At 39.1% G+C, this 26,365-nt stretch overlaps 1 protein-coding gene across 5 annotated transcripts in view; it reads left to right on the forward strand.

Annotated features, from left to right (window-relative positions):
- The window catches only part of RMDN2 (regulator of microtubule dynamics 2), a 53,404-nt gene extending 32,199 nt beyond the window's left edge, over positions 1-21,205 (forward strand). Inside the window, exons 9-12 of one of the 5 annotated variants that reach the window (XM_087775917.1) lie at positions 7,086-7,184; positions 8,933-8,986; positions 9,075-9,155; positions 17,640-18,996. In XM_087775917.1, the coding sequence (XP_087632043.1) occupies positions 7,086-7,184; positions 8,933-8,986; positions 9,075-9,155; positions 17,640-17,717 (312 nt within the window). In that variant the 3' untranslated portion in view covers positions 17,718-18,996. Of the gene's footprint in view, positions 1-7,085; positions 7,185-8,932; positions 8,987-9,074; positions 9,156-17,152; positions 17,338-17,639; positions 18,997-19,040; positions 19,176-19,693 lie in introns of those variants that run through there. The other 4 variants (XM_087775912.1, XM_087775914.1, XM_087775913.1 and 1 more) reach the window with 4 other exon arrangements.
- Positions 21,206-26,365: the final 5,160 nt, after the last annotated feature.

Genomic DNA, 26,365 nt, shown 5'->3' on the forward strand with positions numbered 1-26,365 from the left:
TGATTTCCTTTCTTTCTTCTTTTTTTTTTTTTTTTTAAATTCTTGCCTTCTGTGACAGCCTTGATGGCCATGACAAAATAGTAACCTGAAACGCTTAGATTTTCACAGTGCAAATAAATGCAAATATAGGACTGAATAACATTTTATTTTAACTTCGGGGACTGTCAGCTCTTAAAAACTTTCTGTCAGTTGCACACTTTCAGTAGCAGGATGAGGCCATCATTTGGGAACGTTAGTTTTGAGGCTCTACTATGTAAACTAGATCTTAATCGTACCCCAGTGAAGTTGGTGATAACCTCATTAGTTTTAGCAGACTGTATGAGTAGGTTTCTGTGCTGATCCAGTAATACAGGTTTTGGCCATGCATGTCATGTAGATAGTCTTAGAAGCTTGTGGAAGATGTGGCAAATTCCTTGGTCCTCTTCTGCAGACCGTGGTGTTTCATGCTGTGGTGATTATCCCAAAAGCAGACTGTTGGCTGTGGCATTGGTTCCAAATACTTAATAATCCCAAATAGGGATACATAATCCCAGATAGGGATTACGATAGGGTGCTTGAAAAATACATTTATCACTTCTTCTCTATACTGGTACCTGTAGGTGGAGTGATAATGTTCCTCTTAGACCTTCATTTTTTCTGTTTAGTCTAGCTGAGATTGAGGCTGGGAAGGCTGTGTTGTCCAATGTGACAAAATTAAAGAAGAAAAGGGATGAATGAGGAAGGAAGGTTAGTTGTTATATTTAGCCTAGCTGACTTTGGGGTCCAGTTAGGACTGGCCGCAATATTTGTTCTTTCACAAGTGTTGTTTCCAGGGGCATTATTGTCTGGTTTTAGTCTCATATTCTTTTACTGAAGCAGTGTAGTTAAAGATAACTAGCGTTTGATACTCTCTCGGCTTTGATAACATTTTTGGGAGCATTAGCATAAGAGACTGCAAAAGGCGATGCTTTGAGTGCTGCAAATCTGGGCTCCAGTTCATTTTCACAAATTAAAATCAGTTGAATACACTTTTAAGTAAAACGTATAGCGGAGGCAAACAGAGAAGATTTATTGAAGGCTGAAATCTATATCCAGAGACTGCATGCTGTGATCATAAAGCTGTTTGATTTGTGGAGTTTTGCCAGAATTTGGCTCCAACTGCCGTTTCTCACCATCCGCAGTGTAACACAGTCCTTTACAAAGAGCAATGGTATGGCAATGCCAAATTTCTTACTCAGCAGTTATTCTCACTGGGCCAGATCTGAAGCTGATGAAAAGTGTCATAGCACCTTCCAGCAGGAGGGAGGAGCTGGATTTTCACTGCCTCGCAGCAGCAAGGGTTTGTCTCTGATGCAGAGCCAGTGACAGTTGTGTGCCACCTTGTCTAAAACACAATTTTTGCTGTTTCTTTTACCATTATAAAGCCAGTAGAGCTATACAAGAGAGGAAGATTCTGTTCTGATGTGTATATCATCTCAGCTTTGTTAGGAAATTACTCCTGGTATCACAATCAGGTAGGCAAGATTTTTACCAATCATTTCATAGATGTCATGATGGGCAAAATTTTGCCTATGAGGCCTGCTATGCATACAAGAAGCCACGTATAGCTCTAATATTTCTTTGTTTGTTTTGCAGAGGTGACAAGGGGAAAAAAACCCCTATTTATTTATGCATTGAGCAAACATAATTGAACACCGCTAGTAATGGATAACTGTGCAACCCTACCAAATGTTATTTCAATATTCCTTTTTCCAGAGCTGATAGGAACTTCTACGTAGTGGTAATTTTTTCCAGGGTAGATTTAGTGATAAAGTTAGGAAAAGATGATTACCATATAATTGTAATGAAGATACTTTAAAATATCTAGTAAGCAAAGCAAACCAGTGTTTAGTATGTAAAAGAGATGTTATTGTTCCAAAGAAAAACAACTGCAGCCAAATAATTTTCGTTTAAAATGTTTTTGGTGGTGGATGAAACTTTTTCTTCTCAGCCTTCTGTGACAAAACCAGGCTTTGTTAAGTACATATGTTTTGCGGAAGGTTTAATGTTTTAGATATACGCTTGGGTTAGTTCATACGATTTAAAACAAGTGCAGTGTTTAGAGCCTTTCAAGTTTCAGCTTTGTTTTTGTTAAGGGAAAGTGGAAACTACTTTGCTCTTCAAATCAGTGAGATATTTATTGGAAGCGAATTGATCTGGGTGCATGGTATACAGGAATTAGTTTTCTTAGAGTTTTGGGTGCATTTATCTGATAATCCTTTATAATTGTGTCTTTGTGGGGGTTTTTTAGTGTTATAATGTTTAGAATAGCTTTTAAAACAGAGTACGTATCTAGTTAAAACTTATGGCTACTTGCCATCACAGGACTGACACAGAACAGTTACTGTATACTTGTGAAACTGGATCAGAGCCTCTGGTAAATGCTATGGGGTGTTAAAAAATTAAATCTCTTGGGATTTTCTTTTTGCAGGTTACGTGCCATGTGTTGGATTCATCTCTGGTGTATCCCAGTATCTGTTTGGGTTACATCAGGGAACAAATTGACCCAGTTGCTTTGTTTGTGTGCTCTGTAAGTCTGTTCCCCTTACTGGAAAGTGAAAAGCCCAGGGAATTCAAGTTGCATAAATGCCTAAATGCCTGTGCAGGCTGTCCTGGTTCCTCAGCTGGCAAGAAAGAGAATATTTGTGTTGGAAGCCAGTATTTTAAAACTGCTGTCCAGTTACTTAATCTCTTCCAGAAGTCAAAACATTGCAAAATTATGTAATACAATTTTGCATTAATATATCGTAATAAAAAGGAAGAAGAAACTCACTGGGGATATTTAAGTAGGTGTCATTAATATTTTACTGAAGCTGGATCGATGGGATGATTTTCCTTTATGGAAGACAATTGTGTGATCTGTCTTCAGTGAGCTATTAGCAAGGAAACATTGGAGGAGGAAATCCTTTAGGGCTGCAAGTCAGTCCTGGCTGAATTTTCAGTCCAAGTGGGTTAGTTTCCTTGGAACCAACATCCTGGGATTTGAAAAGAGCTGTCAATGGGCAGGGTTTGCATCACATCAAAAACAAACAGAAGACAAAACCAAAAAAACAAACTCCAGCCAGTGTTTTAGTTCATATGTGATTTTTGCTGATCCTAGACTAAGGAAGAGAAAGGGAAGTTAGGCAATCCCTTTTCCCAGTATTTAGGGGAGCACTACATTTTTCTGCCTTGGTCTTTAGAGGAACAAGAGGCCTGACAGGAGCATGCTGGGTACAAACTTTATCGTTAGCTACAATTTAACTCTGTGGGTGGCTTCCTTCCATCTCTGGTATTGGTAGAGATTTGGGTAGAATAAATGGACAAGAGCTTGTTGTTTGACAGATCTGTAGGAGAGATTGTTTGAGACAAGCATCTCTGTTAGCTTTGGGATACTGAAGAGTGGCCTCCTCTCCTTGCCAGAGGCCAGGCTGTCGTGGTGACCCACTCCCCTCCAGCCCTAGGGAAGTTCAGGCGTTGGCTGATGGTCCCTCAGGCCCTTGTTTTTCGCTCTTGAGTGAGTGGAACCAGCTCTCCTCATGTATGGCAGCTGGGGAGTGATTTTCCTCAAGTCACCCAACACATTAAAACCTGATATTCTGTGGAAACACGCTGTTCCTTGCAGTGCTCTTGTGAATTTTCAGGCTGCTGGAGGAACTGACATCAGGGTTTGGGAGACCTAAAAAACCAAAACTCACTTAAGGTTTGGAAATCATCTGTAGGGCAAGGGCAATCTTCATTCTTTAATTTTGTTGTTGTCGTTGTAGCTATTACTTGCTGCAGTAACTGCTTTTCTTATTACTTTCTGCTGTCCTATACCATTCTTGGAACACGCATCAAGCGAAATCATGGTTCTGCTGAAGCTGATGACAGTTACAGTCTCTTTGTACTTGATTTTGTATGGACCTCCAGATATGCTTTGCGCTGTTTGGAATAGCCTTGGCTGTAGAAGTCAAATTTGCACTACACTAGAGCATGCTACGCCAGGGTTTCTGTTGGCTGTGCTTGCTCACACACAGAGAATGCTTAATAAAGTTCGTTGGTATAGTAGGAATGATGTTTCCATTTCACTGAACATGGCATAAGATTTACTCTAATAAAGTTATTTCAAATTAAAGGCTGTGCTTGTGTGCGTTTAGGGGAAGAGTATAGTTTCCTGTTCATCATTATCGCTCCAGGACACAATTTTGTGTCTTGCATAAAACAGGTCTTTTCCGTTTGTCCCACCTCAGTCAGAGGGGGGTGCAGGCTGACTTAGATGGGGCATGGTTAGGCTGTTGTGATGGGATTCACCTCACCTGTCTTTAGCCATCCACAAGGCATAATTGTCTGTGCTCCTTTTGTAGCTGAAGGAAAGAAAGAAGAGAGAGAGAGGAGTGTTCATCCCAGGCTAATGTAGGTGAAGAGGAATTGCCTAATGGAAATGGCTGTCTCTGTGTTGACCGTGCAAGGAACCTGGACAACTTGCGTAACAGGCACTTCATTTATGGATGGCTGGAGTTAGCTGCAATGAAGTCATCAAGCCAGTAGCATATAAGTCTGACTGCTCAAAACGTTACAGAACTCTCAGACTATCTAATAGTCACAAAGTGTAATGCTGGAGCCAGTGCACGTTAAAGAAAATTCACTATTGTGCATACATGCATTTCACTTTTAAATGTCGTTTTAGGTTGGTGGGATTTGCAATATAAAAATGGCCAAGTGCGTATATGTTTGGGCTTTTTTAAGTTTGAATAGTGCAAAGCAGCACCCGAGCCAGACAAAATAAGGACTAAACCCTCAGTAAATAAGTTCTGATTACATCTTGTAAGAAAGTAAAACAACTGCCAGGAAGAACTTGTGTTTTCAATAGGTAATTGTACCTCCACATGGAAAAACTGCAGTTTTGTTCCCTCACTATTGCGTAACAGCAGACACTTGTGTGGTAATTGTATCTGTGCAGTGTATGTGTGTCTCAAGGGTGTTATGTGGTCTTGCAGAGAACAGTGGAAGCGTATGCATTCCCTTTATTTTTTCCCCCTCTCTTCCTCCCTCTGTAAGCTACCTCTATCTTGATGTGATGGACCTAGAAATATAGAAAACCCCTTCCTCTTCTGAAAGAATAGAGAACACTGCGGCTATCAGTTAGCATGAAGAAAACAATACTTTTGCAAAAATCCTTTTAGTATGTCTTGCAGAATGTGTCTCGGAAACTACAGAGCAGCTAGGGAAATTAAGTGTGTGAGGGAATTCTATGCATACCTACAATTTGAAGTTTTAACCAGCATGCTGCAGCTTGTAACACAGTGTGAAAGCACTGCAGTGCAGAGAAGGGAAACATCTTGTTGCTTCCATGGATAAGAAATCTGGGATTGCTGCTGGAGAGCTTTTGTAAAAAAAACACTTTATTCCCTTAGAAGAGGCTTCAAGATGGGATATGTAAGAAAGAATGAAAACCAGCTTTATTTTCTTCATATTGTTTCTCTCTGGAATATAATTTTTAGGTGGGTTTGTGTGAAAGACTGACTGATGGCATTTAACAAATAAGGCACTGGACCCTGCCGAACAACCGGCAAGACTCGACCAGGATGTCTTCTGTCTCCAAGCAACGTTGCTCTTATGTAGCTAAAGTCATTGAGGCCAGAGGAGAAAACATGGTCCTATGCGTTTTCCTGTTGCGTGCTGGACTGTATTTGTACTCTTTGCAATGGTATTTTTAGGGCAGTTTGCAACAAGAAATACATAGAGCTTGATGTCTGTCCAAAAAAGAAGCATTCTGGTTGATGGCTGTGGATAGTTATGTGTGGATGGGTTCTTACGTTTTACCATAATTAACTGACATCTACTGGATAATTGCTGGATTTAGTTGGAGAAGGCGGGGGGAGCAGCAACAGCCCTGAAGAGACTGGGAAGCCAGGGAATGAGGTGGGAATAATCTAAAGCTATCCAAAACCATTTTAATTTTTACAGCAGTAGGACAAACTTGAGTTAAAGGCTCAACTGTTATTTGAATTGCAGCTCCCTCTTAAAAAGACATGTCCCTATGTGACTCATATTTTACCTCCAGGTCTCCGATGAGAGGGTCTCTTTCTGTGCCTGTGTGCATCCCTTCTCTGTGTTGCCTCTGCATAGATCAGGCCAGAAATTGCTAGGAAAATATGGAACCTTGTTTTTTACCATTTTTAAACTCAGCTGTACTCTGTGGCAGGAGCCATCAGTGCTGGTTCAAATACTGATGTGAAGGAATAAAGTCCTGACCTTTCTTTACAGATGTAGTAGAAGTGTCCAAAGGAGGGTGGCTTCATGTCTTCATTTAAACAGGCTCCAGTCTCGCATTGCATTTCACATTGCAGCTCCATCCTTCGTTAGAGATGTGAGGTGTGTTTCGCCAGATTAGGTGATGGAGCCAAATACCTTATAGCAGTAACCAGAGCGGTTTCTGTCAGGTATCAGTATATGCAAGGGAAGAAGTCATGTACATTGTGTGGCAATTTGACAGCTCTGTAAAGTCCTTTTATAGCAGTCCCTGAAATGAGAAGAGAGCTTTGGCAAATGTTATTTGTCAGATTTGAAGAGGAAGAAATTAAGCCTATTTCTTAACAGTGGTTGTCACCAGCTTCTGTGTAATAAATGAAATTGCTTTACAAGCACCAAAAGCACTGAAATTTTTACTGTAGCAACAGTTTTTTGTAATGTTGAAAAGTAGTCAAGTACATGGTCTATCATGCTAAGCTCTCCGTCTCATGAAAACCTTAAGAGGTTTAAAGCACTATTTCTAGCCTTAGGTTTTAAAAAATGGCAAGGTCTTATGAAACCAAAACTGTACTTTAAGCTTTGACATAGGAATAATCTCATATCAATGATGTTGGTGTTTTGTCATGTATTTCTTAATGTGTACATTTTCCTGTTAACAGAATCTAAAATCCAAAAGACTATGCTTTGAGTTGGCAAACTGACAGTATAAAACATTCCTTTACAGGTTCTTTTGCAAAATAGGTTGTATTAGTAGTACAGTGGCACAGGACAGTATTTACTCCAAAACTTAGAAACAGCCCTAAAGACTTTTGATATTTTTTTTTTTAATTTTATTTTTTATTTTTTTATTATAGGTAGCTCAGTTGTCTTGGATTGAAAAGAAAGTAGCTGCTGCTCTCTTTGGGACTCCACCAACTTCAACAGTAGAAGAAGCATTGCAGAATTTCCTTAAGGTAAGTCCTAGCCAAGGATTTTCCTGTGTGACTGTTTACCAGCTGCTATATCTGACTGTTGTCAAGATGTCTGCTCAACAGATTATGATCAGTAGCTATAAATCTAGGGCTCACCTAAATACCATAGAGCTCTCTACTAAAATATTTTTTTCTTTTCTATTTTAAAATTAGTTTCGAGATGAGTGGCTAGCACTTTTCTTTTCTTTCTTTAGTTTTAAAGAATTCTTCAATGACTTGCCATGGTTAAGACTTATTGGATGCAATGTGAGATGGATATAGATTAGTTATATATGCCATTGAAACAAATTAACCATTGCGATAACCGATGATTTGCCCGTTTCTGCAAGAGGGTTAACATAGGCAGGGAAAGCTTCCACTTTGTGACACTTGTCTTTTTCTGATCTGAAGCTCTTTTCATTAAATTTCAGTAGAAGTTTTTCTTATTTGTGGGGATGAACTTACCTTTGTAGTGAATTAGAAAAGAAAGCTCTGTCATATAGGTCCATATTCCTGGGCATTCTACTTGAATGCACAGTTATGAGAAAACAACACATGAATAAAATAAGTCTGTCTTTCAGTGTCTTTTATATGAATCATTTCTACTTCTGGAGCTGAAAAATACAAGTTTTTCACTTGACTGAATTCAAAGCATAAACTTCCATCATTACAATTACTTTCAGACAGTTTCTCAAGGGAATTGGACAAGCATATTTTCTTCACTATCGAAAGTGCTTGTTTTCTGTGTTCTTAGTCTATTTAAAGATGGAATGATCTCCTGAATTTTGGACATTACAATGTGTTACCGTCTTCCCAGTTTAAGAGATTTTATCTTCAAGGTCAAACTCCAAAGGTGGTAGAAATAATTTGAAATGTTCACTTTAGCTTCAGGGTATTTTGTGGTGGGATGCAGAGTAATTTTGGGTCTAAGTCATCTTCTGCAACAAAAATTAAATTACTGTCTAAAAGATAACCGTTTGGGTTTCTTTTTCAGTTGTTTGATAATACACAGTTGTAGTGAAAGCAGCATTGTTTCGGTCCAAGGATTACAGCTACTATAAATTTCACTGATGTAATTTTTCTCCCCCAAAATCTGTTTGTCGATTAAAGCTGCTTCTTGGTTAGTGGATAATTGGTAAGGTTTTTACTGACGTTTCAAGCTTCAACATCCTTGATGTGTTTTAAAAGGAAGACAATCTTGAACCGTTTTAATAACCTGACCTTTTCAGAAGATGGTAATATGAAAAGAAAGATGAACCCAGAGCTAGAAGATATGGGTCTGTGAAAGAAAAATAATTATAAAGTTGAAGAATGCAGTTCATTACCCCTTACACAAAGTGTGAATGGTTCATTGGTTGTTTATTTCTTTGATGAGGAAATAAAAATTAATAATCTAGAAAGAGCAGTGTCTTCCAACCCACTGTGTAAGTGAATGAATCCAATAGGTTAGAATGATCCAGTATCTTTACAAAGCAGTTAGGGAGAGAGGAGAGCAAGAAGTATAGAACATTTTTGTGTTCAATATCAGCATCTCATGTGCCTGGTTTAAGGTTTGGGTTTGGGGTTTTCTTTTCTTGAGGTTTTGGTTTTGTTTTTTTTTAAGTGCTAAACAGATTGTGGTGGACACAGTAGGGATGATTCAGTCTGATGTTTGAGGAAGCATAGTGCGTTACTAAAAATGCTATGCAGACCACATAAATCTCATCACACAAGCTTTATGTCTATTTTCTTTCCTGTTTTTTATTATTTAGGCAGAAGAAATGCATCCAGGATATTCCAAATACAATTACGTGTATTTGGCAAAGGTAACCAAGTTCTTTTAAAAATAATGATTTGTAGACTCTGGTATTCTTACAGTGGTCTGATTGGAAACAAAATGTTTTTTCTTCTCAGTGCTATAAAGATCTTGGCCAGAAAAACAATGCACTGAAGTACTGTGATTCTGCACTGTCAATTCTCTCGGTTACTAATGAGGTGGGTATTGAGAGTGATAACTTGTTCTCTTGTGATCGCCGTCTTGTCTTTGGCACCCATTATTGCACTGTCAGTAATAACATAATATTTCACTTTTTCCTCTGAACACAGAACCTTCCTTTTTCCTCCACTGTAGGTTGGCTCATTACAGTTGTCTGTATCAACAGCTTTAAAAAAAAAAAAAAAATCTTTGTCTGGGGAACTGTCAGGGACTTGTCTGTGTCAGAGGCTCTCAGAAATTGAATTGCACTCTTTGTAGTTCAACCCATTTCATTAGACTAGCTTAAGCGTAAGCAGTTGAGTGTGTCACTCTAGCTGTGCTGAAATTTTGCCCCAGACCTATTTTTTCTCAGTTGAAAGCATTCTGGATTTTTGTCTCACAGGCTCTATTTCTGCTCCTGAAAGCCTCTGGTTTGTGATTCTTGTCAAGGCCTCCAGTGCAGCATGTTAGCTATAGCAGGGGTAGATGAGTTACTCAGGATTGCCTTTGTTTTCAACCACAGTGTAGTTAAAGAGGCACCGTTCTTCCAGTTACATCTACGGGAACATAGTTTATTCTAAGAGATGATTAAATTCCTTTTTAGTCCCTTTAGAGTATTTTTAGTATGTGGACACAAAATTTCTACAGATATTTGAGAGATTTTAAGTGATTTAATTTCTCAAATATAAACCAAGTCATGGCAAGGAGGTTCACTCTGATCTCGTGTAGAAGCAAGTTCCATAATTACCGACCTATGACTGGAAGTGCCTTACCATCCCAGAGCGGGACAAGTTCAAACCTGAGCTTTGTCAGCCTAAGGGACCTCCTCTGAGCACAGCAGATGTGGTAGGGAGAGAGAGAGGTGATATCAGAGATGAATTGGCCCTATCCCATTTAATTCTTTGAAGTTAAGGAAAAAGACCATTAAATAGCTCTGTAACTTGATTGACAATAAATGCTGTGTGTGGAGCACTAACATGTTTATGTCAAGTGCTCCTGCTGGGAAGAAAGACCACTGCATGCCTCACCAGCAGCTGCTCCTGGGTGGCCTTTATTTTTGGCCCGAGTTTTATAGTATGTACCAATCATAAATTAAGCAATCACTGTTTAAGTTCAGTGCTTCTTTAAATATGTATTGATACAGATATGACATTCATAATCTCTTAACTCTGCTTTATTCTTTTCTTACTGTTGAAATATACCTTCAGCTTGCCTATTACATAACTTAGGAAAGACTGCTGTAAATTATCTGTTGTTTGGTATGTTACATCTTTGCCTAAAAAGTAGGACGAGTGGTGTCAAGGAGAGAGCATACAACTGCTTTAACTCAGCCTGTTTTGTATGTATCTGCACTGATTGTGCTGGTGAATTTTTTGTTTTTCTTGTATTCAACTTACTACAGGCCAGGTAACCTTGCAATGAACTCTGAAGCTATCTGGTAAAATTGCAAATGAACATGTATCACAGAAACTTCTGGTAGGCAGAAGACTGCCTGTGCTTAGTAAACTGGAAGTCATTCTACATATTCATAAAGACTCCTTGAAAAAGTATAGAGGTAGCATAGATCGGGATTCATCTTTGATAACAATAGCTGGACAAAATTTTAGTGACCAAAGGTAGTTGCTGAGGCTCCCCCTACAGTTGGTGGAGAGAAACAGATGAATCCAGGTGCCTCATCCTGCCTCTCTGTCCCCTGATGGCAGAGAGAGAGACTAGATGCGAAGATATGTGTAAGATGTATACCTGAGACACCTGACTCCTGGACTGTGCAGTTAATGAGAGGTAAATCCTGCCTCTGAAGTCCAGTGTCATCAGTCTAAACATGAGCTGGAGTTCAGCGTGTCCTGGGCCGCCTGGAGGGGCTTAGTCCCTGGTAAAAGGAACTCCCCATCACGTTTCTGAAGTACCGGCAGACCTCAGGGGGCCCTGAGGTGAGAGCAGGAATTTGGGAGCAAACTGAGGGGAGTGTGTGTGTATTCTGGCAAGCAGGGTGGTGATGAGAATAAGAATGATGCTGGTTTGTGAACAGAAGAAAGAGCAGCAAACGGGCCCCCAAAATCTTTTGTCCATCTGAAGAGGACAAGATGACTTGTCCTCTTCTGTTTTGACTAATTCTATTGATATCACAGATTGGTCTGCTTTGTCTTGTTTACTTGTGATGTGTTTCAAGTTTAGAAAAAAAAGTCCAGGAAAATATGGCATTGGGGCAATAGTGTGTAATACAATTTTTTTAAAAAAAAGCAATCAGCACAAGGTAAGACCAAGTGCACGCTGAAAGGGATTACTATGAAATGGAGATCTGGAACATAAACTCTGCTGATGCTAACTGTTACCTCGAGTCCCATTTGAATTAAAATATTACGTGTTGTTTTGGTTATTGTGTTAGACTGTTGCTGATTTTGGGGGGAACATTGGAACTGAAGTGATTCAGGGCTTGGAGCTGTGCGTAGGAATAACATTTAGTCAGGTTAGTTTAAGGGAGGGAAGAGACTGTAATAAGGCTAAAGAGGTGTTGGGGAGACAATAGTAAACGGGTGCTGATAAAGTGCCTGAACTGACTACAGCCCTGTAAAAGATGGGGTTCATGGTCTGAAATAAAAAACACAGGTCAGCAGCAGCAGTCTGAGGATTTCTTTCAGTTTGCCACAGCACAGGATCTCAAGGTTGTCAGCAGCGTGGTATGTTGTCACAGTCACATGAAACCCATCATTCCCAAGTGTAATCAGTTTCTCATGTGAGTTTTCTCTCTTTCTTCAGGCAGGGGAATTCCTTTATTGTTTTTAACTGTTGGCTTCTACTGAGAAACATGTATATGTATAAAGGCATAAAATCAGGAGCAGACTGAGAGACAAAGTTGCTGGAAAGGTGCCACATTGAGGAAATGTATAGTATTTCATGATACAAATCATCCTGCAGCATAAGTATGAAAAATAATAGTAGACAATGGTTTACTTTTTATTGCTTCTGAGCATCCACAGTCTCTAGTGACTTCAGTGGGAACCAGAGGTGCTCGGCATCAGTAAAATAGCCCATACCTCATTTTAATCCTCAGGTCAAATTCTCAGCTGGTCTAACTCAGGGCACTTCTTCGACACTTTGTCTAGGATTCATTTCATGTAACATTTCAAGTTAAGTGAGATGATTTTTGTCTTGAATGTTGTATCACATCCAAATATCCCTTCTGTGCATCTGTTCTACCACTTACAGAATATGTTTTTAATTCAAGGGGTAGAGGGGCTTCCAAACAGAGGTAATTTGTGTTAAAGAAAAAAAAAAATCAGATGGCCAGTTTCAACCCTATTATGAACCTTAAAAAGGATACCAAAGAAACCATCAGAGACAACTTCTGATTAAATGACTCCTCTAAGTCCTAATACCAGTTTTTAAAAATAGTTTGGCACATTTTTAACTAACCAGTCTACGCATTTTTTTATTTTAAAAGGAAATACAGGAGATTTGGTGCAAATTACATCTGGAAAACAAAACTGATGTTACAGTACTACTTCAGAGACTCTTTATCCTCTCTACTCTAAACAAAAACCTCCAATGAATCATACGGTCCTTCCTTGGCCATAAATACTGTCATACTGTAGAGTGGTACTTCACTGCTGGAGGTGCACGGCACATTAAATTGTCCCGCTTTTCTCTGGTCGCTGTCCAGGTGGATAACCTCAGGGTCCTGGGAAAAATTCACCCCTTCAGTAAAAGAGATCCTAATGCTCAGGGCTGCTGTGAGTTATTGTAAAGTGCGTAACAGCTGCTTTGTTTATCTAGTCGATGTTGCATTACCCTTACTGAGACTCATTACTTTGTAGTACGCTCAAAGCCTTGGTGAGTGTGACTACATGAAGGGCTGTCGAAACCAGATGTGGTGGACTACTGTGATGGAAAAAAATGACTTTTTTAAATTTGGAGAGAAAAATGTAATTTAAATTTGAAAACACGGGCATTCGTCTTGCATATAGAAAGACAAAACGAGAGAGTGTGTGTTCTTGATTAACACATAGCACTTTGCACGTAAGGGGAACAGGACACTAATTTCTTGTTTATAACAAAAATTGTTGGATATTTTCAAGGCTGGAACTTGTAGAAAATTAAAGTCTCAATGTAGGATTATAAAGTATAATAGTAAAGAAATTATTTTTTTCTTGTATCTAGAGATGAGCATGGGCATGAGAGTGAACTCTGTGCTTGTAGGACAAGTAAGCTTACCACAAAGGGATTAACAGCCTAGCAGAGAAAGAGATTAAAATTTCAAGGTTCTGGTCTCTATGGTGTTTTTTGAAAACGAATCTAAAAAGCAGCAGTTATATTGCAAAAAATGTAGTCTTGGAAGAGCCGAAGACAGCAAAGCAGGAAGAATGCAAAGCAAATCTATTTGCACTGAGAGCTGTTGAAAGTCATACTTAAAATGCAGATGAAAACTTCCCTAAAGCTGAGAATGTATTTTACAAAATTATTGGTGATTTTTAAAAAAAAAAATCTTAATTTCAAAACCACTCCCTCCTTCCCAGCAATTACAAATGAAGGCAATTCAGAGTTGCAATTAACAAGTGAGAGAGATTTCGATATTACAGAAATTGATCATTACAGCATTCACGTCTTACAGGTGTAGAATGGCAGGAAGCAGAGACTTCTTAAAGACTCTGCCTTTCGCCTCAGTGATATTTGAAACTCTAGAAAAGTCCATGTGGGGGAGGAGGTAAATGTAATATTGGGCAGGAACAATGGCTGAATGTTTACAGAAGAATGCAGCCGCTGAGGAGAGATCATGCCCGTAAGACTTTCTTACTTTTTTTTTTTTTACGTCACCTTAATTGATTACCCTGGTCATTAATTTCCATTTTTAATATTGTCTGTAAGGAAAAGAGTGGGAGTTACAGAGGGATGGAAGAGAGGGCAGAGTATAAACTTCAGCACCCATCAGTTGTTCCTGTTACAACAGGCCATTTGTATATCTTGATTTCCAAAACAGATTTTCCAAGAAAGGCCTACTCCAGCCACCATAGAGTGGTCATATGTTGCAGACCTTGCTGTGATATTTCCAACAGATCTCATTTGAACCTGCTGTGGTAATCTGTCCTTCTAAGTAAGATTTTGAGGAGAAAAAAGCAATTTACTTTTGCTTTTAAAGTGAAGGGTACAAATTATGACTTGTTTGTGAAAAAACTACCCATCGAAACTATGTGAATAATTTGTTAACCTTATAAAAAATGTTTTTGTTTTCTCATCAAACAGAACGTTTTCTTTTCTCAACATCATCAGCTCAATACAAAATGTCATTGTTTTCAGAGGCTATTCGTTCCTTTAGGTTTTATGCACATTTGTTCTCCAAATGCCAAGCAAAAGTCTATGGTGTTTCAATTGCAAAATAATGGAAGTATTCAGATTTGTGTTCATTTTGAATAATACTGTTTGTGGAGTTGAAGAAGAATTTCCTAATAGCTACCACCAACCCAAAATTAAAGTATCTTTTGAATATACTTTAAAAAACTATTCCTTAATTAGGGATTCTGTTTACACTGAATATGAGTGGTTCAAGCTCAGGGAATGGACCTTTTAAAAACTCATTATAAAAAGATCAGATTTCAGACTGTAAAATGCTGGTAAAAGAGACATTTGTAAAAGAGCTGCTAAAAGAAGTTGAGACCGCTTATATTTTACATTATTTTGCACTTCAGAGAATACAGTCTATTTTTCTCTTAGTGATCAGACTGATTTGCTGTCTGCATGTTTTTGAAGTTCTTGCCAAAAGGTTTGTTTGCATTCTCTGCTTATTCTTTCTCCCCCTCCAAAAATAATTCCAAAAAATGATGAAGGTATTTTTTGTAGTGTAGTAGTTTCATACATAAGGATAAAGTCTATCCTGATAAATACCGAGCTTATTATAGTTATGATTAAATTAACTAGTTTATTGCAAAGTATTCATTTTAACATCCTAGCAAAGGTAACAGAGTTTTAGTGTGTTAGTGCCGCAAGACTGATCAACGGGCGATTTCGCAAAGCATGGAGTGTATCTGTCTCCTCCGCTGGTGTGCTGACGATGCAGAGGGAGAGTAGGAAAAGTATTCATGGAGGTGCTGGTGCCCTGCAGGATTAAGAGGTTCGCAATCGGTTTCCCATTTTTGTAGAGCAGCTGGGGAAAGTCAAGCTTCCAGAAGTTTGAAATATATTGTCTCAGAGTCAATATACAGGGTGAAGGAGAGCCTCAAGAGGCATCTTTCCGAAGGGGCTATAACTGGGCATGATCCTGTTCAAGCCGTTTCAGTGATGCCTGCACAGAAAGAAGGGCTGTAGGTCCCACTGTGGTGGGGGCGGCGGCTGGACAGAAAGAGGGGAATGTCCTGAACACCAAAAGCTCCACGATGTGTACAATAGTAAAAGGAAACCAGATTACAGGTGAAACTTAGTCTTTTAAGTTAGAAAAGAACTCTCAGATAAAAATTTTACACAACTATTAATTATTCTAAATTGAATTCTGCTGTTCTGTAATTTTTCAACAGCAGTCCTTGAACTAGCCAAACTGTTCATTCTCAGTCTTCTGGGTGTGAAAGAGTGTTTTTCCCTATACTTGAAGTATAATCAGAAAACGTGGAATTATTGTCAGCTACGTATTTTAAAGCTGTGCTTGCCTTGATCCTAAAAGCCTTGAGAAATCATGGTTCATCTGCAGAGGAAGATACTAAGAATATGAAAGAACATAAAATGCCCTAAGTTGTGACATACAGCAGTCATATAGAAGGTTGCAAGTGGATAATTGCATTGGTTTATTGAAATATCTAAGGGGAAAACCAGTATTATGCAATTGTATGCAAATTAACACCTACTACAGTCACACCATCTGTGAGTCTATCATGAAACTGAGAATGGATAGCATATAGCTTTATATGATTTATATTGTCCACAAGAGCTATTACTCTCTAATTAACAATCCTTGCGCACGTCTGGGAGTCTCTTCTGTAACAGTCCAGGATTTCTTCTGGAGCTGCAAAGGAATGATACAGCTGTACCCAAAAGCAGGGGTGCCTTTCAGCACCTCTTTGCTGTTACCACATATCAGAGTACAGCTTTGGACCACCCTTGCAGCCCAGCTCATTTAATATACCATGCAGCCCTGCTGACTTCAATGAAACCCTACAGGATGCATGTCAGCTTGGGACTTGGCAGTGGTTGCACACAATTATGTTATAGTTGGCTGGTGTAACCATTTTGGCTGTGGTCACGGGGTTGTATCAATCTCTGTTGACAGTTGGGACTTTGTCAACAAGTACGCACATGTGCAGCGCCTGGGTTGAATGTGTTTAGTGCATGAGGAAATAATTAGCAGAGATGGAAGGTAAAATCATTGTCTTTCAGTCTCTGCTTTAATTGCCATTTAATTTTTACATGCACATTTATATGTGTATGTCTGTGTGTATATATATTTATCAGTAATTTTTTTTAGCAGATATTAACTGTCAAAATGTGGACTACCTCCAGTTAAGTGAACATTCCCTTTTTCCCCACGAGCTCTCTCTTCCTTCTTGCTCTTGTTTTCAACTCCCTCTCTTCCCTTGTTCAGTCCCTGACCTCCCAGGTCTTTTTTTCCTGTGCATATCCCCTGTGGATGATGAAACATAAAAGCAAAGCAACTAAATAGGAAGAGGGGAAAACACAGTCACTGACCCTGTAATTTGAATACCTTTTGTGCAGCAGTTTGCAGAACATTTTGAACTCATATTCAACTCTGAAAATGATATGAGAAGTGTTTAATAAATGTAAGCCTTGACAGTAGAAGGTCAAGGTTAAAAATGGCTGTGTATTCAGTCAGCGCTGAACTAAGCCTCAGGGTGAACAAATGGGACTGACGCAAATATATTGCATTCCTCCTATGACTTGCACCTCTTCCTCTCCCTGCTGCACTCTAGAGGGAGTTCAAAGCCTGCCCGTCTTAAAAAAACAAACAAACAAACAACAAAAAAAACCAAACAAAAAACACCCCCACCCCCCCAAAACTGACCTGATTGTTCATTTTTAGAAAGCCACAGACCCAGAAATCAATGAGGAAGAAAGTTGGCCAAATACAGGATTTATGGCTTTGTCTTCCCATTAACAGTCAAGCTTTGGGCATTAATGAAGTTTTCATCTTTAAAACTGGAGACTGGTACACTGAACAGCGTTGTGGCTTCTCTCTCCTTTTCGTGTGACACACCTCTTGGTCTGGAAGGACTCTATCCAAAGGTGACATAATAGTTCCCTTCTCTGACCATTCTCAGCTTTGTTTTTAATGCCATTACTGATTTTTTTAAATGCTTTTGCCATCTGAGTTCTTATTATTGACTGGAAGCTGCTGGCTCAATTAACGCAGCCCATTAAGTAGTTTGCAACAATAGCAATTCCTGCTTTTACTGATGTAGTCTTGTTTAGAACTGGCAACCCAGAGGTAGGACGCTTTGCACGTTTGCAGTTTCTTCTCCAGCTAGTTCTTAGAACAATCATGGATTTGTTTCGCTCTTTTTCCTAAGCCCAGAGGAAGATTCAGGAAAGATTGCCCAATGTTTTTGGGATCTTTGCAACTCATTAAAGCTCATTGCCCAATATAATCCTTTGCTTCTAAGGAGAGAGACAATTATACAAAGTTGCTTGGAGATATATTTTTAAAATGCCGTATCGTGCAAAGTGAGTAAAGAATCCCGTCAACCCATGAAATGCTGAACACCATTCAGATATGAGAAAACCTTCATCTTTATAATTTTTGGTTTAGAAAAGTGTGAAAGGAGTAGGACCAGATGCAATGAAACCTTTCCATTTTCTTAGTAGCATGGGACAATATCTGGCTTTTTACTTTTTTTGTTTAATGGAGTTTAGAATAATTTTCACAAGTTGACCACAGTCAGTACAGAAAAAAAAGTGTCTTTTCCCTGAATTAATCAACATATTGATGCAAATTTTGAGTTTTCCAATTTTTATTGAAAGCCACAGGCTGGTGCTTCAGGCAGCCTGTAGTGACGTGGAGGTTAAGGGGTGCTGAATTCAGTGTGACATTTCCTTCTGTTAGAGTATTTTGGCAAGAGGTTACTGGCTTTTCAGTATGTGCCTTTTAAGGCCTCTGATAAATGATTAGGCAGATAGTTTAGCCTATTGTTGCCAGTGGGAGCAAGGCAGCGACTCCAAGAGAAGTGTCCAGCTAATGTATTAATGCCTTAATCCAGACCAATAATATAATGGAGTTTGACATGCCTGGCATATGGTTTCTATCATCTCAATATTCTTCTTTGTTTCTTCATGACATTATAGACAACTAACCAAAATAAAGAGAAGCAGGAATTTCTTCACCCGTAAAATTTATTTTAAAATGTCCTGTATTTTGTTCCAGCTCTTTGGTTGATTGGATAATGAAGTGATCCTGAAATTCAGTGATTACTTCACTGTCTGTCTGCAGTATTTTCTTGCAGAACTGCCTGTGGCATTATCTGGGAAAGAAATACTGGTCTCTGTCATCAGAAATACTTGCACAAAATTTGTGAGGTGCCAAGTGCTTTTGGCTTGCACAGCTAGGCATACATGGGTGCGTGTATTGGGTGTTTGGACCCTTACCAACCTGTAGGTATGAGGTGCTGACTTTTTAGAAATGTGGTTTTAAACCAAGGTGCATTTCACAAGCTAGAAGTTTTGCACTGGCCAGTAAAGCAAGTGGATTATATCCAGGAGACGTTTCAAAAATAGGTAGAATAATGGAGTTTTTTGTACTGTGGTTGCGTATTCATATGCATGTACCCCATTCCGAACAGATTATACATGGAACAGCAAAAACGTATGTCACTGGTTACCTGTGAAAGGGTCTGCGGGCTGGGTTTGGTTTAAAGCCCTGTGCAAACTGTGCGCTTATACATCAGCCTAAAAGGAGCCTTTCCCTTCTGTCCTAGGAGGTATAATACAGTGTTGGCTCTGAGCATAGCAGATTACTTGCCTCTTGCTCCCCCATTGGCTCCACTCTGCTATGAGCCCATTAGCGTAGGCAGAGCCCACCAACACCAGTGTGGAAGATACCAAGGGTGTAGTCAGTCCATGGTGGTTATTACAGGTAGGTATGGCCGTATGCATTGAAACCACAATCTAACCAATGTCATAAATTACATTTCCCAATGTTTTCTTGTTAATTGCATAATAAATCATTAGCAAACATCACAGAAATATCTTCAGAAAAACTGCACACAGTTGGGTTGCAAGCTTACGTAAAGTAAAAGGCAAGGCAGTACTTTATGCAAAGTACACCAATGAAAGTTATGGCCTAAGCTGAAAGGCTTACTGGTCTGCTGGGAAGGCTATTTGTGGCTAACATTTTAAGTGCTTTAACAGAGCTGTAAAGGGAGGGCTGCCATCTGGCTCTTGTTTTCACTTCAAACTTTATTTTTGCAATCACTGATAAATTAACTTACTACGCAGTCTTGTACATTCTGTGGCTGTTACAGTTGTGTGTTATGTCTGTTGTTAGTAAAGAAATGTGGATAGGCACGTATTAGGCAAATGAAGAGATTTATCCTATCTAAGTTGATGCATGATTGTCTGTTTCTTTCAGGATAAAGAGGCCCAGAAAGACTTAGAGGCTTTACTTCTCACACTGAAGCTGTGATACTACACGCTTTTTAACTCTTCACGCTGTGATAAAGTTGCAAAACTAAAGTGAGAATCTATAGTGACTGGGAACTGTGGGTGAATTCCAGCTAAGTCAATGGGAAAACTGTCATTGATTTTAGCTGGGTTGGATCATGGCTTTAAGCATCTGGAGATTATGATATGAAAATGATGCATTCATTTTTGATTATTTATAATCTTGTACTGAAGTTTAATTTTAGATTGCTGACACTGTGAGTCTGATTCTCTGAACATGAAGTCCACTGCTGGCAATGGACATATTGGGGGTTAGAATGCAAAATGAATTAGTCTCACTCTTTAAAAGATTAATCGACTAGTATGTGATGCCAGCATAGAACTGTGTGTAGCAAAACCAAACAAAATGTTTCTATAGTAAATTATATTTGTATCAACTAATTTACACAGATGTGTACAGAAAAAAATCATGAATGTTTATGTTTACATGTTTCTCTACTCTTATAAAATTAGAATCTTGTTGAAGTTAAAGAAAAAGCTTTTGCCTCCACAAAGTTGTTTTTACTTTAAACCTACTGTTGGTTTTACACGGAAATGTGAAAACTTTATAAATTAAACATCAAAGTTATATTTTATTTGTAACATCAAGTACAATATTAAAAATCAGACCAATGAAATTAAGTGTTTTAGATTAATCTTTTACAGCTGTGATGTTTAGTGGATTGGTTACAGGACCTCCATCAAGTTTGTGAATACTGGCTCTTTCTCTTTGAACCGTTGCCTAGCATGGTAGCATCAGTGTGCCTTCGGAGAACCTAGGCCAGCACGTGACCATCACTAACCTTTTATATCATCTATACAACATAAACTGTACATAAAAATAGACTAATTAAAGACCTACTACTTCTGTCTGAGTGTGTAGGACAGCAATGTTTTCAATAAAATATAACAGGTAGGGAAAGAGTTTTATTCACCAATGGACTGCTCCAGAATTCACCAAAGTCTATAGAAAAATAAAGGCCAGTTTTCATTGGCTTTTAATTCAGGGTCTTAGTCTAGATGTGAGGAGTGCATCTGGAAGAAGTAAGCGTTTCTGTTAAAGGGGATACAATTAGATAAGGACAACTGCACATTCCCTTGGCCTGTTTGATGTGTAACATGGACCAGTTTATGGATAAGACAAGGAGGAGTCATATGGCAGCAATATATTGAACTAGTGATTGGAGCTTTAATTTTGGACAGATGGGGAACAGTGAAATTAGCAAGTAGAAGCTACAGTCACCACAACAAAGATCTAAACATTGGGCAGATGTGAAGGAGTATGTATACGTATGACTGAAGCATCTCATAGTAAGCATGAGCTTTAACTACTCTACAACAGAAGGCAATAGATGCAGTAGACTGGAAGAAGACAAGCATGTAGAGTTACATTTTAATTTTGCCTGACTCCATGACTCCTCATAAAGTACAGAGATGTATTTTCATAAAGCAGGGCTGTCCATTTCCTCAAACATTTTCTTTAAGAATATGTTTTCAGACATGCAAGCATTACTGTGAAACATCTTTGAACAAAATCTGAAAGTTCGGAACTGTTTCTGAGTTCTCGCTGTTATCTTCATGGTTTTAATTATCTTGAAGATCTTCACAAATTGAAATATGCATTTTAGTTGTTTTTAATGTTTGTTCTGAGGGGAAATAGTTCCTATATCTCTTCCTCAATTCCAGACTTCTCTTTTTTTCATACACAATTTCAAAGAAAAGGGGAAATACCATATGAGATAAATCCTATCAAATAATTCCTTCTGTGACAGAATAATTGACTTGTGAAGAGAGAAGCTGCAAAGGTGATGCGTCTTGATTTTGGTAAGGGGCTTTTGGCATTTTCATAGCCAGTTGCAGGAAGCATAGCTTAAATGGATCTGCAAGAGTGATTTGTACTTAGGGTTGTTGTCAGCAATCCACTGTCACCTAGGAGGATGTAATAAGGAGGCCTTTACTTAGATCAATTTTATGCTAATCGATATACTTTATAAAATAGATTGGATTATACACTAGATATTTCGTTTACAAGCAATTATTGCTGATAAAGGCTGAAAGTGTATCGGAGGAATAGATTAGAACAAGAAGTTATTTAAATTAATTGCTGAAATTAGGTGACATACGTAGGATTTGCTTCATTAAGGGCAAATAGAAAGTATTGAATTGAACTAAGTAACAGATAGAGGATGGAGGAGACCAGGCTAGTTGTGGTACTTCTGTGGAAAAGGACATGCAGATTCCAGTGAGTGGCAAGTTAATCATGGGTGAATAATGTAATGTTTTTGTGAAAAAACAAATTTCATACTAGACTGAATAAATAAGCGTTCCCCATTAAATTCACATGAAATAACCTTTTACTCTAATTAGGCCTAATAAGGTCTAATGAGGTCTGAGCTGGGATACTATATCCAGTTTCAGGCACCACACTTCAAGGAGGTTGGGGGCTAATTGGAAAGAGGCCAGTGGAGAGAGACAAGAAAGATGAGAGTGCTAGACAACATCATTTTGTGTGTAAAAATTGAAAGAATTTGGTTTGTTTAGTCTGCAGGAGTAATGACTAAAGGAGTATTCACATTTGTAAAAAGCCATTGCAGAGAAGACAATAAAAAAAAAACCCAAAACCTTGTTCTCCAAATCCCCTGTTCATGGGACAAGAAGTAATTGCCTACCTTTAGATTAGGCATTAGAAGAAAAATAATCTTGATGGTAACTTTGCAAAGCCCTGCAATACATTTCCTGAGAACATTAGAAAATCATTTACACAAATTTTAAAGTAAAAGTTAAACAAAGAAGACTTTAAACATTGGCGATGTTTAAGGCACAGTTCATCCTCTGGCAGAGGTTGGACTAGATGACTTCTTAAGATCCTTCCTGGCCTTGCTGTCCCTGGGGAGTGCACAACTCCAGCCCCCTGCGAGCCACGGGTGCTCCTGCTGGGTTTCTGCAGTTGGTGGGATTGTGTCTGCACACACAGGCTCTGCGTTTGGGCCCAGACTACCTAATGAATTTGTTCCGTGAAACATTTACCAGCATGTTTCAAGACTTGAATTTAAAGATGCGCATCATGGCTGCCCTCCACTGTTAATCACACCTGTGGTTCTAATCCACGTGATTACATTTTTAATGAAATTTCTGATTTTATAAATGAAATTACTGCTCTTTCTTTTCAGCCTTCTGAATTAACGTCATTCTTCTGTTCTAATTTTTGCTTGTTACTAGCTGATGTGTAGAATCACAACGTCTGAGAGAGAAAAGGCTGGTTTTAATTATTCATTCTTAGTTGTCTTTCATAGTTTGCAGAAATATTCCTCGCATGGGTAAGAAACCACTGTTTTATACAGCTAAGATATTTCGTGCTTTTAAAATTTTTTACTAGTTAGCGTACATGAGCATTCTCAACGTTTTTGTGTTTCCGCTTTGCTAATCCGAGAACTTTTAAAAGTGAAGCATGTTCCCTAAATTGTTCTCTAATTGCTCCTTGAAATAAAGCTTTTGCATTTAGTTCTAGGCCTAGGCTATCTGTTCCCTGTGTCATATCAGCTGGAGAAACAGCAAGCATAGTTCCAGAGGGCCATATGTTTTCTTTTTTGTTTAAAATATCCACAAGCAGACATTCACTTCCGTAGTTTTGTCTCCGTGGAGGAGCTAGAAGTTAACCGTGTTAACCCCTGCAGGCCTTTGAGCCGTATGGAGCAGATGGGGCTGCAGGCTGCCTGAAGCCACGGTGCCTTGGCCGTGTTGTCCACCACCTCCGTCAGCTCTTCCGCTGTGGCATCTCGTGTTTGGTCTCTGCTCCAGTACATACACTGTAAATGCTCTGGAGGAATTTGTCTCTTTACGTGTTTGCAAAAGGTGAGTTCAGGGGGCCTTGATCTGGTACTAGGATTCTTGTGCTTCATTACAGTTAAAATTGCTAGTTCTGCCTTCCTGGATAATTGAGATAATTTTTATTTCTTGTGGTGAAGCTAAGGGCTCTGTCATCGGTTCCTGATCCCTTTGGGATTGTCCCCTTGCCACGGCAGGTAATCACAAACTAAGTTATATATTTTTTTGTAGCAATTGGCCACTGGCACATTGTGGAAATGGTTACAGTGATACATTCTCATACTACATTGTTTAAATTACTGTCTTTCCTTTTGCAGAGTCTTTGGGTGATGTACTCATTTTTATGTAGTAATAATATCAATACTCTGACTTCTGGAATGAATTAGGAGGCTGTCCAACAGTGGTGAGTAGCTGGCGATTTAGAAAGAAAAGTGACAATTAAAGTGTCCAGTTCAATAAAATAAAAACCAACCTAAATCCACGCCTGCAACCCTGTTGTTATAGTAGTAAAAGCCTGAACTAAAAAAAAAAAAAAAAAAAAAAATTAAGAAGTAGCTACCACAGATCCACCCATGTTCAACCCAAACATATCAGCTTATCTGGATCGATTTATCTTCAGCAATCACTACCTGAACACCTTCCACCTGAAGTGCCTAGAACTGTATGTGGATTCCAGCAAGGTCCGTGGGTTTTCTCGAATTTTCCTGGACACCCTGGAGGGGCGGTCCTGTGGTGTTTTCTTTCAGTGAGCACAATAGTCGTGATGGATGCCTTATACCTACTCCAAATCAGAAAATCCTGCAGTAATGTGACAATTAAAATTGTATTGCAGCATTCATCCAGTGCAAACTCAAGAAGGAGTAACTCTGACTGGAGGGCCAACATTATTGTTTGCTTTTTTTTTTCTGTACGTAAGGTTATATTCTTATTTCCCAGCACTTTTCCTTCTTACAGACTCTTCCAAGTTCCTTGGAGAGGAAACAAATCAAACTGTCTTGACAATACAAAACGAAGTAAGCTTTTCTGGCCCCATCTATGTTTGTGTAACCCATGCATGTGTGACGCTGGTAAATGAAGCACTAGAACTAAGAATGTGAAACATTAATAATTTTTTTTGAGGAAATATTTTACTTGATTTCATTAAAATAAACAACCAGTCGTTCTAGAAGTATCTGTGGGAGTAATGTCCAATGGGAACTTGTACATGAACAATCTGAGCTCTGTGCTTGGTAGTGCTACTGACCCATGATGTGACTGTGGGGTAAGCTACTTAGCTACGTACCCGACTTACACGCATGCAAACACCGTCTATACACTCTTCGTATGTCCTGTTTATTAAGATCAATTATGAGCTGGTTTGAATTGCCTACCTGTATGAGCCAAAAAACTTGCCACACAATATTGTCTGGGAATATTGTAACCTAAACCTGTCTTAAGGATACGGGCATGAATGTGGATGTACTTTTTAACCTACCAAACTAAGATCAGGTTTCTAATTCGTGGATAAAGGTAATCAACATGGCTGATGAAATTTCAGCCCCGAAGTTAGAGAAATGTTCTTGTTTGTTGTTCAGAAAAATGCGGCAAATCAGCAAAGTGGATTCAGCGATTTACTTGTGTTTTCCTAAGCTTGGAAGAGGATAATTTATGAAGAAAAGAAAAGTCATTTGTAAAGCTCCCAACTGGCTCTGGGTTAAGGATTGCTGGTTTTCAGAATGCTAGGCCAGCTTATATAGTGCACTATAAAATCAGATATGAAGTTTTAAAACAGTAATAAAATTTACATTTTTCAAAATAAAAGAGCAGAATGCTTCTACAGCAACACCTAAGTGAAGCAAGGGGTTCATACAAAAGCACTGCTAGACTGCGTGTTGGTTTTGATACCACCAGTGTATGGGTATTGGCAGCTTCAAGCAAAACAGAGTTCCTGGTGCATTCATCACGAATCCCTGAGCAAGAATTACCAGTGCACGCTGGCACAAAGGACCACAGTTGAGCGTGTGACCCCGTGGTCATTTGACGTCCTCTTTGTTGTAGAAGTGTTTGTCTTACTAAAGAGTAGTTTCACTTGATTTGTCCCTATGTGTCATTTTGGTGCCATTGAGAACATGGCAAAACAGCCTCTGGACATCAGTGAGACCCAGGCTTTGTGCCAGGAGGAGATTTTTAAAAGTACCTGCTTGACCTTGTGTGACATTTGCTTCTGTAGATCCTGATACTTGGTTCGGCTTGTTCCAGCGGCCTTCTGCTCTCAGCCCCTTTCCCAGCCGTTCCTACGCAGCGAAACCTGTTGATTCAGGAAATGAGAAGGCAGGTCTTTCACGCTGTCATGGGAGAAATACAGAGCAATAGATTAGGGGGGAAAATAAAACCAAACAACTGGACCTGGACCTGTACGGTCATCATTTGAGCAATACTTTTAATTAGTTGTCCACGAGACGTGATTTCTGTGAAGGGCATTAGTTTATACTCTAGAGGGAGAGTTTTATGATCAGTCTAGCTTATTGCACACCACAGAATTTTTCTCCAGCCTTTACATTATAATATTTATTTCCACCCCCAACTTATTTCCCCATCTGAATAAACAGGGCTGATGATAATGGTTCTTTCACCCACATGGATGGTTTGAAGAAAACCGTGTCAGGCAGTGAGGCACAGTTCTCCGCAATGGGGGCGTTTTGAGCGGGCCATCTGCTTGCCACCAAAGCTGGCAGCAACTCCCCTGTTGCCGGGCTGGCGCTGCAAAATGGGAAGGCTGACCTGTGGTTTTCCAGAA

This window comes from Nipponia nippon, unplaced genomic scaffold (assembly GCF_047370975.1).
Source record: "Nipponia nippon isolate SJK-2023a ecotype South Korea unplaced genomic scaffold, ASM4737097v1 scaffold_4, whole genome shotgun sequence".
Lineage (NCBI taxonomy): Eukaryota > Metazoa > Chordata > Aves > Pelecaniformes > Threskiornithidae > Nipponia > Nipponia nippon.